This window comes from Oryctolagus cuniculus, chromosome 3 (assembly GCF_964237555.1).
Source record: "Oryctolagus cuniculus chromosome 3, mOryCun1.1, whole genome shotgun sequence".
NCBI lineage: Eukaryota > Metazoa > Chordata > Mammalia > Lagomorpha > Leporidae > Oryctolagus > Oryctolagus cuniculus.
This window is the reverse complement of record NC_091434.1, coordinates 118607169-118622353: the sequence shown is the minus strand read 5'-3', so window position 1 is coordinate 118622353 and position 15185 is coordinate 118607169. Positions and strand designations below refer to the sequence as shown.

General features: G+C 41.9%; 1 protein-coding gene across 3 annotated transcripts in view; it reads right to left on the bottom strand.

Moving 5' to 3' along the window:
- UGGT1 (UDP-glucose glycoprotein glucosyltransferase 1) overlaps positions 1-15185 on the bottom strand; it is a 115407-nt gene that overhangs the window by 14651 nt on the left and 85571 nt on the right. For all 3 annotated transcript variants that reach the window (XM_070071037.1, XM_070071038.1, XM_070071039.1), the window contains 8 exons: positions 14239-14324; positions 12069-12153; positions 11052-11140; positions 10383-10487; positions 8412-8496; positions 7298-7480; positions 5164-5324; positions 3067-3181 (listed from right to left, as the gene is read on the bottom strand). In XM_070071037.1, the coding sequence (XP_069927138.1) occupies positions 3067-3181; positions 5164-5324; positions 7298-7480; positions 8412-8496; positions 10383-10487; positions 11052-11140; positions 12069-12153; positions 14239-14324 (909 nt within the window). The remainder of the gene's footprint in view (positions 1-3066; positions 3182-5163; positions 5325-7297; positions 7481-8411; positions 8497-10382; positions 10488-11051; positions 11141-12068; positions 12154-14238; positions 14325-15185) is intronic.

The following is a 15185-nucleotide window of genomic DNA, read 5'->3' as shown; positions in this document are numbered from 1 at the left end:
ATAAAGGAACCAAATAGAAAATTTGGAATTGAAAAATCTAATACCTGAGAAGAGACAGAATCAGCCCCTAAGGCATTCGGATCTGGCTGAAAAGTCCATGAGAGCATTTCAGGCATGGAAAGCCAAGACATAGTGGCAAAAATTGTTCTGCATGAAGGATCTCTGTGAGTGAGACCCCAGTGGAATGAAAGGGCCATCAAAGAAGGAGGTACCTTTCTCTGAAGGGACAAGAGAACTTCCACTTTGCTTATGGTCCTGTCTAAATACTGATAGAGTTTGTGGACTCAAAAGGATTCCATACCTAGATAGTTCATGTCAACAGCTTTGGGTGGTAACTGACATAAAAAATAAGAGTGTTCATTGTTAAATCAACAACAGGAGTCACTGTGCATTTACTCCCCATGTTGGACCTCTGTCCTTAATGAATTGTACGATGAGAATTAATGTTAAAACTTGTCTTCAGATTGTACTTTATACTTTGTGTGTCTGGGTGAGTGCAAACTATTGAAATCTTCACTTAGTATAGAGTTAGTCTTCTGTATAAAAGTCAATTAAAAATAAACCTTAATGAAGAATGAGATGGGAGAGGGAGTAGGAGATAGGGTGGGATGGGAGTGGGGGTGGGAGGGTGGGCACTGGGGGAAGAACCACTACATTCCTAAAAGCTGTACCTATGAAATTTGTATTTATTAAATAAAAGCTTTCTAAAAAAAAAAAAAGAGAGAGAGAGAAAAAGAAAAAGAATTAGCAAGCTTGAAGACAGATTGACTGACATTATCCATCTTGAAGAACAGAAAGTAAAAACAATTTAAAGAGTAATAATTTAGAATAATTAAAAATTTGGGAGGCCGGCGCCGCGGCTCACTTGGCTAATCCTCCGCCTGCAGCGCCGGCACCCGGGTTCTAGTCCCAGTTGGGGCACCAGATTCTGTCCCAGTTGCTCCTCTTCCAGTCCAGCTCTCTACTGTGGCCTGGGGAAGGCAGTGGAGGATGGCCCAAGTGCTTGGGCCCTGCACCCACAAGGGAGACCTGGAGGAGGCACCTGGCTCCTGGTTTCAGATTGGCGCAGCCGGCTGTAGCAGCCATTTGGGGGATGAACCAACAGAAGGAAGACCTTTCTTTCTGTCTCTCTCTCTCTCACTGTCTAACTCTGCCTGTCAAAAAGAAAAAAAAGAAAAAAAAATTTGGGGTGTGAACCAGCAGATGGAAGATCTCTTTCTCTCTCTCTCTGCCTTTCTGTAACTCTGCTTTTCAAATAAATAAAATAAATCTTTAAAAAAAAGTGCCTATGTAACTCTTGATAGAGATATACACTAGAACTCTAAAAACTTGTTTGGAATTATCTAAGAAAGGTAAACACAAACATATCTGATGATCCAGCATTCCCACTTGTAGATACATGTACCTGTGCAAGATTGTTCATAGCAGTATTATCCACAGAAGTCAAAAACTGAAGACAACCCAAATCCAGAATGTATAAATAAATATCTATCTAAAACTTTCTAAAATAACATGGATGGATTACAACATACTGATGAGCAAAACAAGTTAGACTTGAAAGGGTTTATCTTTTATGATTCCATTGGGATAAAGAAGAAAAACAATCAGGCAATATTAAACTGCAGTGTTTTAGAATGCATGCTTAAGTCACAAATCTATAGAGAAAAGCAAATAGAGTGATTAATATAACATCAGGCAGCTAGCAACATCCTACTTTTTGAGCTAGGTTGTGGTATATGAGTATTCATTTGCTTTGTAGTAATTCCTTGATATGTATTCTGGAATATATTTTTTGGTACATTTTTCTTTATGGATACTACACATCCTGATAAAGTTTTAAAATTTTTAAGGTATGCTTACATAAAATAAAATAAATACTTAAATAAATACATAAAATAAAATACTTAAAATAGTGAAACTATCTATCTAAAATAAACTATAATCTTACCTCTGAAAAATGCTTAGTATATTGATAAACAGTAATTTAACCACCCTTGAAATATACCATCCTATTTATCATACAATTATGATGCTATATATTTTATAATGTGAATGCTGAGCTATTTAGTTCCTAAAACAGAAAAACAAATTGATCCTAGCAGGCAGAGATACAAACCTGTCAGATCAGGCTGAGTACAACATAAGGAGATGAGGTAATGGTTTAGAGGCAGCAGTATCTTTCCCTCTCCTCAAGTAACATCAGGTCTGACATTTTCAGTACTAGTATGCCTTCTCTCTCTCTTTTAAAGATTTATTTATTTGAAAGAGTTACAGAGAGAGACACAGAGAGATCTTCCATGCCCTAGTTCATTCCCCATATGGCTGGGCCAGGCTGAACCCAGGAGCCAGGAGCTTCATCTGGGTCTACCACATGGGTGGCAGGGGTTCAAGTATGTGGGCCATCCTCCACTGCTTTTTCCAGGCTATTAGCAGCGAGCTGGGTTAGAAATGGAGCAGCCTGGGGGCCAGCGCTGTGGCATAGTGCGTAAAGCCGCCATCTGCAATGCCGGCATCACATATGGAAACCGGTTCATGTCCCAGCTGCTGCACTTCCAATCAAGCTCTCTGCTATGGGCTGGGAAGGCAGAAGAAGATGGCCCAAGTCTCTGGGCCCCTGCACCTGCATGCGAGACCTGGAAGAAGCTCCTGGCTCCTGGCTTCAGATCAATGCAGCGCCTGCCATTGCAGCCATCTGGGAAGTGAGCCAGTGGATGGAAGACCTCTCTCTCTCTCTCTCTCTCTCTGCCACTGCCTCTCTGTAACTCTGCCTTTCAAATATGTAAATAAATCTTAAAAAAAAAAAGAAAGAGAGCACCCAGGACACCAACCAGTGCCCACACAGGATGCCCGTATTGCAGGTGGCAGTTCACCTGCGATGTGTCAACACCAGCCCATTAAGCCTTCTCTTGAGGTCAGATAAAAATGTCATAGACACACACCTTTCCATGAAGAAATAAGACATCGTCCTGAGAGAGGAGAAAACAGACTGAAGAAAAATACTTTATTTTCTGACACAACATTGTATATTGCTCTGGAAAGTTTTTACCATAAAAAATGGCCACTTACTTGATCAAGATTTGAAAGGCTGTTAGGATCCTGACTCAGCCCTTGGTACTGTCCCCTGAGTCTGTCCCCAGCAGCTATTTTCCTAAACTTCTTCAGATCCACGACATACAGTGCACTGAATAGAGAAGACACATTTGTTACAAGCAATCACGGATTATGTCAGGAAAACTGGCCCCACTGAATTACAGAAGAGGCCACTAGCCAAGTACCTGGCTTCTCTTTGAAAAAGAAAGCTGCATCATGCACCACTTCAAAGATGTCTAAGAGGTTACTGCAAAATCCACGCTCTGTCACCACTAGCTAGTATTTGTTACTGTTCCTTATTTAACTGTCCTCCAAAGGACAAAAGATATCTAACAAATGCAATGGATTCAGTAATAAAAGGAAAATAAATAATTTTTATTTTTTAGAAAGTACAAGTTTGGGGGCCGGCGCCATGGCTCACTTGGTTAATCCTCCGCCTGCGGCACTGGCATCCCATATGGGTGCCAGGTTCTAGTCCCGGTTGCTCCTCTTCCAGTCCAGCTCTTTGCTGTGGCCCAGGAGGGCAATGGAGGATGGCCCAAGTGCTCGGGCCCTTGCACCCACACGGGAGACCAAGAAGAAGCACCTGGCTCCTGGCTTCGGATCGGTGCAACACTGGCCGTAGCGGCCATTTAGGGAGTGAACCAACGGAAGGAAGACCTTTCTCTCTGTCTCTCTTTCTCACTGTCTATAACTCTACCTGCCAAATAAAAAAAAAGAAAGAAAGAAAGAAAGTACAAGCTTATTTTGGTGCAAAAAATGTTTTGCATGATATGTGGAAAATGTGTATTATGAAAAAAACTAGGCATAAATTTCAAAAAATTTTTGCTCCAAAATAAATTATTTTTAAAAATTATTTGAAAGACAGAATTAGAGAGAGAGAGAGAGAGAGAGAGAGAGAGAGAGAGAGAGATATCCTCCATCTGCTGGTTCACTCCCCAAATGGCTGCAATGGCCAGGGCTGTGTTAACCCGTAGCCAGGAGCCTGGAGCTTCCTCTAGGTCTCCCTTGTAGGTGCAGGGGTCCAAGCTTTTAGGCCACCTTCTGCTGCCCTCCCAGGCACAGTAACAGGGAGCTAGACAGGAAGTGAAGCAGCTGGGCCTCAAGTCAGTGCCCATATGGGATGCTCAAGATGCAGGTGTTGGTTTAATCTGCTGCACCACAGAGCTGGTCCCATAAGTTCATACTTTTAATCCCAGTTTTCCATGAACACTTAGAAGTATCCTATTGTATCCTATAAGTCTCCCTACTTTCAAATCTTTCAAATCATACCTTTCCCACAGAAGATAATGGAATGTTCATGAGAAATGCAACAAATACACCCACTGTTTAACCTGAGTTCTACTTCTAGGAATTGATCCTAAAAATACACTTGAAACATACAAAATCATGTATTTAATAGATTGCTTATTATTTATTATAAATCATTATAAATTAAGACTCATATACTAAAATATCAAACAATTTTAAAAATAAAAGTCCCTCTCTATATATTGAAGACACTAAGTAAAAAAGGCAATTTATAAAACAATGTAACTAGCATGGTATACTTTGTACAAAAAAGAATACACATTCATAGCTGTTTATGAAAGAAGAAACTGTGCAAGGATAGACAGTAAATAAATAGGGGGAAGTGATCTATTGTGGGGTGGGAACTGAGAAGAGAGATAGGATTGGAATCTTTTTTCCCACAGTATACTATATTTGGGATAGGACATAGGTATCTTAACTGCTGGGCTAAACACCTACCTCCAAACTCATACTTAAAGTTTTTATAATTTTCACTTTTTAATTATTTTTAAACTTTTTTTAAGGAATACAACTTTATACATTTAATATATATAGATTTGAGAACATGACACTTCTTCCCCCTCACCTTCCTCCCACCCACACTCCCCCCCTTCCCTTCCCATTCTCATCCCTTATGGAGATCAATTTTCAATTAGTTTTTATACCCAAAAGACTAACCCCAATTTTGAACCAAACTAATGTACTACTTATTCACAATCTGAAATATTCAAAATTAATTTTAAAGATAGTATATTGTCATCAGGAGTACCCCTTTTTCAGTACCTGATGTGATACTTTCGCCCAGCTAAATGACTGGCCCAGTACCCCGACTTCCAGAACCTGTAGCCATCCATTTCTCTTCGGCTGTCACAGAAAGGAGTATAACCATATGGGGCACCGTCCAAATTGAAATCTCTTAACTCTTTCAGATCTGTCCGTACAATCTGGGAAAAGAGCATCAAAAGCCAACTGGTGAGTACCCACGCAGAGATCTATAAGGCAGTTTCGTTAAAATACAGAACACTTCCCTTAAGGCAGCACAGAGGGGAGCCTGGTGGGTAACGACACCAGCTCCACCCTGATCCCTGCACTTACTGGCTGGATGCCATCACTAACAAGTAAAACACAGCCTAGCACGAGGCACACGGTATTCTAAGTGTTCAGAGGAGCAGGAATACAAGAAATTTCAATTGCTTAGCCTCTCTTTCTCACTGGCTCAGGTTTCAGCCAGATCAGGATGAGGCTCTGCGGTGGAAGTACATTTACTTGTGTGAGTTTGTAGGTTCTAACACCACCACGTGTTCTGGAAGACTATCTGCATTACCCCCTGTTACCAAGGCCACACAACCACTTGAGCTGTGTCAATCACCCATGCCAATAACTCCTATCTTTTGGGCAGATAATAAGAGATGTTGGAAAATACTATTTGCTGTGTTATGACTGTTGAATATCTCCCCAACCGTCCATGTGTTAATGTTAAAACCTTGCTTCTCTTCTGGCTCCTGCCTACAGATCGGCGCAGTTCCGGCAGTTGCAGCCATTTGGGGAGTGAACCAGCAGATGGAAGACCTCTCTCTCTGTCTCTCTCTCTCTCTGTAACTCTTTCAAATAAATCTTAAAAAAAAAAAAAAAAAAGGCTTGCTTCTGGGGTGGTACTATTCAGAGGGGATGGAACCCTTGGAAGCAGGGCCTAGTAGGAGGCTCTCAGGTCATTGGGGGTGCATTCTCAGAATGGAGTTCTCCAGAGAGAGTTGTTATAAAAGCCCGAGTTTGAGCTGACTCACTCTGCTTCCTGGCTCAATATGTGACCACATGCTTGGACACGCTCCCTGCCATGGTCATCTGCTGTTCTCAACAGAACGCAAACCAATGGGCCCTACCCAATCCTGGACTTCAAACCTTCCAAACTGTGAGCTAAATAAAGCTTTTCTCTTTATGAAGCTATCTCCTGGGACCGGCATTGTGATGTAGCAGGCTGAAGTGCCACTTGCAGTGCTAGCATTCCACATGGGCACCAGTTTGGTCCTGTTCGCTTCACTTCCAATCCAGTTCCCTATTAATGTGCCTAGGAAAGCAGCAAGGGATGGCCCCAGTTCTTGGGCCTCTGCACACATGTGGGAGACCTGGAAATGGGCTTATTTGAAAGGCACAGTGACAGAGACAGAGAGATCTTCCATCCACTGATCCACTCCCTAGATGGCCACAACAGCCAGGTCTGAGCCAGGCTGAAGCCAAGAGCCAGGAGTTCCATCTGGGTTTCCCATATGGTTGGTAGGGGCCCAAGTACTTGGGCCATATTATACTGCCTTCATTGGCACTGTAGTAGGAAGTAGAATCAGAAGCAGAGCACCTGAGACTCCAACAGGCACTCTGATATGAGATGCTGGAGTTGTAGGTGGCGGTTTAACCTGCAGGACCATAATACTGGCACCCATATTTTTTAATTTATTTATTTATTTTGACAGAGTGGACAGTGAGAGAGAGAGACAGAGAGAAAGGTCTTCCTTTGCCGTTGGTTCATCCTCCAATGGCCACCGCAGCTGCTGCGCTGCAGCCGGCACACCACGCTGATCCGGTGGCAGGAGCCAGGTACTTACTTCTCCTGGTCTCCCACGGGATGCAGGGCCCAAGTACTTGGGCCATCCTCCACTGCACTCCTGGGCCACAGCAGAGAGCTGGCCTGGAAGAGGGGCAACCGGGACAGAATCCGGCGCCCCTACCGGGACTAGAACCCCGTGTGCCGGCACCGCAAGGCGGAGGATTAGCCTAGTGAGCTGCGGCGCCGGCCACACCCATATTTTTTAAACTCTGACATAAGCATGTATGTTACCACAAATGGAAAAATTCCTCTTAAAAAAGGAAAAGGAAATCTGTTGCCTTTATTACAACTAGGAAAACCTGACCCCTAAGTGCTTACCTGATCAGCATCCACAAACAGGAATTTGTCAACAACTAATGGGAAAAGGACATCCAGGAAGAGGATCTTGTAACCCCAGATGATGCGCTGTTTCTCAGTCTGCTGATGAAGCCACCGCGGCCATTTGTACTGAACAAGCTCATACTGGAAATTGTATTTGTTTGCCATGTAAGGTATAAACTCCTGTTTTTAGACACAGGAAACAACAAACAACCATTTGTTCTGATTAAGAAAACTGACATAATGTAAGGCAACCTCCGTGATTAGGGCACAAGTAAAATACATTCATCAAAACAGCGACCTAACAAATAACTGATACATAAAATGATAAAAATCGTTTTAAGCATAGGATTTTAGATTTATCTGTGTGTGTATGTGTTTCTACGGCACATGCACTTTAAGTCCATTTATCCATTTTTGAGTTTGACTGAGACTTCCTCAAGGCTACATCTAACTCAGGAAATAATACGGCACAGCCAAAACTCTGGACAAATTTGCTGCCATTAATGAAGTCTTTCACATTCTAAATACAAGTAACTTCTGGAGACTGGAAATGAATCATTTACTTAGGAGAGATATTACTGAATACATTAAAAGTTGTTCAGTAAATGCTATGGGAAAGGGGGGAGAGATGCAAATGAATCAATTTAGATGATGAATTCTGACTGATAAAAACAAAGCAAAAAGCTTCCATGGCTATTTTTGCTTTACACAGATGAATCATTAATTCATCATCAAATGGCAGTGGTTCATAATAAAACCAATCACTCTTTTCAATGGAAACCAACAGTGTGCTTTCTAAATTAAGGTAAGACATGCCAGCTTCAGAGGAAGGGAACATTATTCCATCAAAATCTGCTTCGAAAAAAATATATATTCTTCTATACTCATCCTATCCAAGCTTCTAACAGGTCACAATTTTGGTCTGGTTTTATAACAAACATTCCCATCAAACAGACCAACTGGAGGAATAATCAACATATAAACAGACAACTAAATTAAGGTATCCTAATCAACAGACAAAAATTAAAGTATCCAGATGAAAGTAGTAAGTATATATTTTGCTGTAAATATCTCCTTAATAAGAATGTTATTTTTCCCCTGTGAAACAAACCTTAAATGTAGGGGATAGATAATTCTTCAAGAACCAGAACTTCACAGGAGTCTTGGTGTTCTTCAGCACTGATAGCATCATTATGCTGCCAAGCGAAAAAGCCAATAAATAATCTTCCCATGTTTTTTAACCTCAACAATAGTAACTACAGTCAATCACAACACAGCTAAACATTCATGGCAGGACTAACTGACGGCTCAATTAAGTAGACAGAGACTTTTATCCCTATTTACACAGTTATCATTGAATGGGTGGGCAGGAACATTTCTCATCTATAAATATATACCTAACCAAGAGGCACAAAGGTTGTAATTCTGTGGTACGATTTCTTTTTTTTTCCAAAGATTTATTTTTTATATTTATTTGAAAGGTAGAGTGGCAGAGAGAGAGAGGGAGGGAGAAAGGGAGACAGAGAGACAGATCTTCCATCTGCTGCTTCCCCAAATACCCACAACAGCTAGGACTGGGCCAGGCTGAAGCCGGGGGCCAGGAACTCCATTCCGGTCTCCCACATGGGTAGCAGGAACTCAAGTACTTGGGCCATCACCTGCTCCTTCTGAGGCGCATTATCAGGGAGCTGGATCGGAAGTGGAGCAGCTGGAACTTGAACTGGCACTCTGCTATGGGATGTGGGTGTCCCAAGTGGCAGCTTCACCTGCTGCACCACCACATCTGCCCCGTGGTTACTCCTTTAAATACACTGCTTTCCTGAGTGACATACTAATTACGGTACAAACGAATACTGCAGGTTGTAGTACCTGCACACCCCTGCCAAGCCACAGCAAAGTCTGGTACCAAGGAAGGGGTATGTAAGTGCAGCCTCTGATGGCCTCAACAGACAGCCCTGCCAGGGAGAGCTGGCAGAGGGGAGGGGAGGCCGATGGGTACAAGCTCAGGAGTCCCTGCTATGAAAACAAAAACGTGTTGAATTAAGGAATCTAATTAAATTCAATAATTACTATCATCTCTATGTCAGGTTAAATATTTTTCTTGGAAATAGGAGACCTAAAAGGAGTAACATGGCATTTTAATTATTTTCTATACTAGACTTGCAGTGAAAATGGAAAGTAAAATGAACTCTGGAAATTAGGAAAGTGACTCTCAGGCAAAAATGCATCTTCAGGGGTGGTGCAGTGGGTTAAGCCACCACTTGGGAGGTCCTGAGAGTGCCAGTCCTGGTACTCCCCTTCCAATCCAGCTTCCTGCTAATGTACCTTGGGAGGCAGCAGGCGATGGCCGAAGTGCTTGAGCCCCTGCCATCTCTGCGGGAGCCTGGATATGGAATTCTGGACTGCTCACTTCAGCTTCACCCACCCTCAGCTCTTGTTGGCATTTGGGAAGTGAGCCAGCAGATGGGAGATCCATCTCTCTCTGTCTCTCTTTCTCTCTTCCCCCCCTTCAAGTACATGAAAATAAGTCAATAAGCATTAAAAATAAAAAGGTGCATCTTCAGAGCTGTGCCTTCCTGACACCATAACAAGGCACTCCTGCTTGCCTTCCCCTGTGGCCTCTCCAGTGTGGCGGTGAGACTCAGGCAGGTCCCCTGTGCCCTGGGTCCCAGCTGGTATAAAACAGAAATATTCTTGCACAGGATAAGAACCTTCAGAAGGCAGTGAAATGTTCCACAGGGCCTGTTCTCATTTTCTCTACGTCAAGTTCCTAATTACTAAATTCTTTCCAATTTCTCTTAATTATAAGTAACGCTTGTGGGCCACCATCTACAATGCTTGCACAGGATAGTAAGGTCTATAGCCTTGGAATACACACACAGAGCACTCATTACATAGCTCAACTTTACAGAGTTGACCAGATCAAAACAGATGTTTACAATTACATATGGCAAGCTAGTCACAGTGCCTAAAGTACTTCAAATACACACAAACACAGTGGGCAGAATCACACACAATCTTTCCTTTCTACAAATTCTGTGACAAAATCATTCACATATATAAAATAACCAAGAAGACTAACCGAAGAAATCTTTCATAGAGATGACCAGACGCGACAGAGAAAATATTAATTATGTCATCTTTATCTTGTTTTGCATCCTCAGTCTTCTGTCCTCCCGTGAAGCCCCTGTAGTAACAAAGGTAAAAATAAGGCTGCTTGGAATGCAGGCAAACAGACATCGCACTTTAAGGAGAGAAGAGGGGGATGGTCCTTTCCCATTCCTTCCCTGGAGGGGAGATGCAGTGCGAGCTGGCATGAGATCCTCACCGGCCACAAGAGCACAGGCTGACAGCACCACGCTCCAGGGTAACAAGGACACTCACTCCAAGGCATCATGCCACTTTAGGCGTGGATGGAACACAGGCTTCTCCACAGTACACAATGTGTACAGTGGGAAAGAGAAAGGAGCAGCTACCAATCAACTCCGCAAAGAGTAGGTACTATTCAACAGATGTAAGGACAGAAGGAACTTCACTGCGAGGGGACAATAATCTCTTTTACTTAGTTAAAACATTAGGAAAACATTTGTCTACTTCAAATGTAAGTAGAAAATCTGCTACACAAAAGCAGAAGCAGAATGTGAGAAGCCCAGTCAGCATCACTATACTGAAGAGGAGGAGAGAGGATGGTACTTAGATATGTCTCAAACTTCCCTTAAAAACACAACTTCTTTTCGTGATACCAATTTACCATTTGAAGGAGTCCCAAAATCCAGACTCATTCTCATTCGTCCCATCACTCAGCAGGTCTTCGTTCACCATGTCTGCCTTCTTCTGAACCTGCAATCATATGGGATGGATCTTATTCATCCAAGTAGGTCTAATAGGCAAAAAACCGATGTGCACTGATGTACATCGTGAGTACTGTCAACACAATTCTCCCACAGGCAGGGGCAACGCACCCAGAGACTAGAAATAGTCAATAAAATCAACTGCATCAGGATGCTCACATCAGAACCTTAAGCGAAGAGACAGGACCTCTTAATTAGACGGTAACCATTTTCAGCTTGCAAAATCAATGAAGGACATCAAATTAAACTTTGAGTAAAGCCAGAAGCATGGTTCACCAGGCTGACAGCTAGTTCTGGGGAACAGTACAGCCTACACTAGCTCTGTCAGGAAGGAAGCACTTCAGGTCAAAACCTGTTTGCAGGATCTACTGGCACAGACACAGGTTGAACCTTCTCTACAGCTCTGTAACCATTTCCTGCTCAACCAGGCATGGCCTACTTTAGGTTTTACTATGTGTAATGATCACTTATCCCATAATGCATTTTACTTGAACTTAGGCCACTAAGAACTTCAAAATGCTGAGAAGAAAAAGCAGGAGTGAGAAGAAATCAAATAGAACTACCATTTTATTACAGATGTTGAAATTTTCATTGGTATTTCTCCCCAGTACTCAGAAAAAGCTGATCAACAATACTACTGTTATGACTAGTCAAGTAAGACAGAATCCATTGAGAACATTTTATATGGAATGGGATCTAACACTGCTCGGAAGGTGTGATCCCCAAGTTCAAGAATGTCACATTCTCACAGTTACAGACTTTCCTTGCAGCAGTACTCCTATAAACGACAATGCTAAGTCCCAAAGGGAATCTGGGACTGGTTTCAGGATCTGTTATGTTTACCTAGGGGCTACCAAATAACAGAAAGCTACTCTGCCAATAATAAACAAGTGGCTGTGTTAGTATACTCAACTCACCTTGACTTTAATAATTTTGCTTTTGAAGTTGTTGAGGATGACGACAACCTCATCGGCATCAGGAGGGGAATCAGTACCATCGTGGCTTGGAGAGAAAAGCAGGAGACATACTACAAATCCCAGTTCTCACAGGGCAGTCAACGCTCTGACAACAATCTGATGTGTTGTTCATCCTCCTTACCATAAAGGATGCTTTCAGAACAAACTATGTTTCCACAACCTGAAGGAAGTCATTGCAAGCTTCACAGAAGCAACTGTCAGTCTGGATCTGCACACAAAGTGTGCACTCAACCTCCTTTACAATCCGCCTCAAGTCACCTGTCAGAGCGGGAGGCTCTCGGACATGGCAAGCACATGATGAACCCTGAACAACCGAACATGTTCACAGATCTAAGCCGGCAGAGAACCTTCCATAAAGGAGAGTGAGGGGGAATGTCCCCTCTGTGCCATCACTGGAACCACATCACATCTACTCCTTACTTGGAAGAGTACTGTATAGGAATCTATGCTTTCCTTCCGTCTAGATACATAATCAACCAGGTTTAGACCCTGCACCCAAGCTAGTACCTAACAAGCTCTATCAGCAGGGAGATGGGGCAAAGGGAGAAAACTAAAAAATAATGCTTCCCTACTAACCAGTCATCTAATTTCAAGGTGTAGAAATTCACGATAATAGGGGCCGGTGCTGTGACATAGCAGGTAAAGCCACCGCTTGCAGCACCGGCATTCCATATGGGTGCCGGTTTGAGTCCCAGTTCCAATCCAGCTCCCTGCTAATGCACCTGGGAAAATAGTGAAAGATGGCCCAAGGGCTTGGGCCCCTGCACCCCATGTGGGAGAACCAGAAGAAGCTTCAAGCTCCTGGCTTTGGATCAGCCCAGCTCTGGCCATTGCAGCCATTTGAGGAGTGAACCAGAAGATGGAAGGCCTCTCTCTCTGCCTCTGCCTCTCTGTAACTCTGCCTTTCAAACGAATAAATCTTTAAAAAAAAAAAAAAAAAAAAAAAAAAAAGTCATGATAATAACATGAATTCACTATGTTTGTTGTCATTCAGTAGAGCAGAGAAAGACTCTAACAAAGGTGAACCCACAGCAAGAAGCACTCCCAAAACTGAGAATACCCATCTGGCAAGCCCAGAGGGCAGGAACCAGAGACAGTTAAGGAGTGGGGATCACTTCACTCTCAGGGAAGCGGGAACACTGGGGAACAACAGCACAAAGAAGGGTCAGAGTTTGGAATAACAATTAAAATTTTATAAAACCAGATCCAGAAAAAATGTTATTTGGAGAAAAATCTGTTTACAATGAAGATGTTACTATAATAGACAATTCTTTTATTTCCTGGATAAGAAAAATGATCTCATGCACCTTGCTTTCATGTGTGACAGGTAAGATAGTATGGAGCAAAGGCAAGGACACACAAAGCAGTGCTTTAAAGCAATTCTAATGAAAGTATGCCCTAGACAAATTTCTCAGAAAGTCTTCTCACACAGCTCAAAACCAGCTTAAATTATGCTAATAAGAATTTAGACGAAACTTAAACTAATAAATATATATAATAAACCTTAAGCAAAAAGCTACTCTTGGGAAGTTCTAGGAATATTTCTAGACCCATGTAGACCAAGGATGCTAGCACCAACAATAAGGCTCCCTGGTCAAAGTGTTTTAAAATCACTTAAGATCAAGCAGAGAAGTTTGTTGTTTATTTTTTTCTTCTGTCCGAATGAATAAACTTCTCACCTGCCTATTGTCTGCAGCACCATGACTACATGGTTTCATTCTGGAAAATCATTAATGCAAAGGAGTTGTTGAAGAATACAACCTGACAATTCAAGGGTTCTTCAAAAAGTTCATGGAAAACAGAATAAAAAGTAAGTGTATATTGGTGCAAATGTTTTGAAATTTATGTACACTACGGGACTTCAAAAAGTTCACAGAAAATGCATATTATAAAAAAACTATACATGGGTTTTATATTTTATTTCTATCTCTTATCCAATTCTACCATGATTCTCCCATATTTAATTTACTGGAAAAACACAGCTTCATCATACATATAATTATAAATTAAATTCATGTTGTCCAGCTAACTGTCAGGATAATATTCAACTAGATCTGATTCTGACTTCAAAATGTTTTGAGAAAATGCACCTGTATCTCTTATTCCCTACCTGTAGATCCTATAAATATCCTCAGAGCGACCCTTCCTAAGTCTGAGAATCCAAGCTCCTGGGTTGGCTTTTAGCTGGAAATAGCCCTAGGACAAGAAGGAAAGACAAACTTTAGTTCTCTTTAAAACATCAAAATCCTGTTTCTAAGGAATAGCTACTTCTTTTTCTGAAACAATTTTTCAGTCACCTATGATTTCAACAAGACAGCTAATAAATCAGTATAACTCTTTAAAAAAATTAACAAATATACACTGGAAACTCTAAAGTACAGGCCAGTCAAACCAAGTAGTCTGCCTTTTGGCTGTGTGTCAGTGAAGAATCAACATGGGGCTGGCTTCATGGTACAGCAGATTAAGCTACCGCTTAGCCTGGCAGCATCTCACATACAGAGCTTAGGATCAAGTCCCGGCAGCTCTGCGTCCGAGCCAGCTTCCTACTAACACATCCTGAGAGGCAGGAGATGACAGCTTAAGTACTAGGGCCCTTCCCATCCCATATGGGAGATCCAGATGGGGGTCCTAGCTCCCGGCTTTGGCCTGGCACAGCTCTGGCTGTTGTTAAGTATTTGGGGAGTGAACCTGTCGACGGAGGATGTCTCTGTTGTTTCTGTCACTCTGTCTTCCAAATTAATAAAAATAAATAGACATTAAAAAAAGAATCAATGTGTGATTTATGAATAAGCTTCAAAGCTCTAGGAAAAACATCAAGGCTGTCAGCTCAGAAGCAATTTATTTCATACAGGCCAATCACATTACAGCAAAGATTCTACTATTATCCTTTTAACTTAACATAATTCTAATCCACACATTTAACTGAATGAATGTTTTTTTATTGACCAAACTGAGCCAATTATGAATTTTAATCTCACTCATGGTTCAGAAAGCTAAACACTCTATCATCAATTATGATAATGCCAATTAGCATAGTGACTATAGCGCCATCTGATG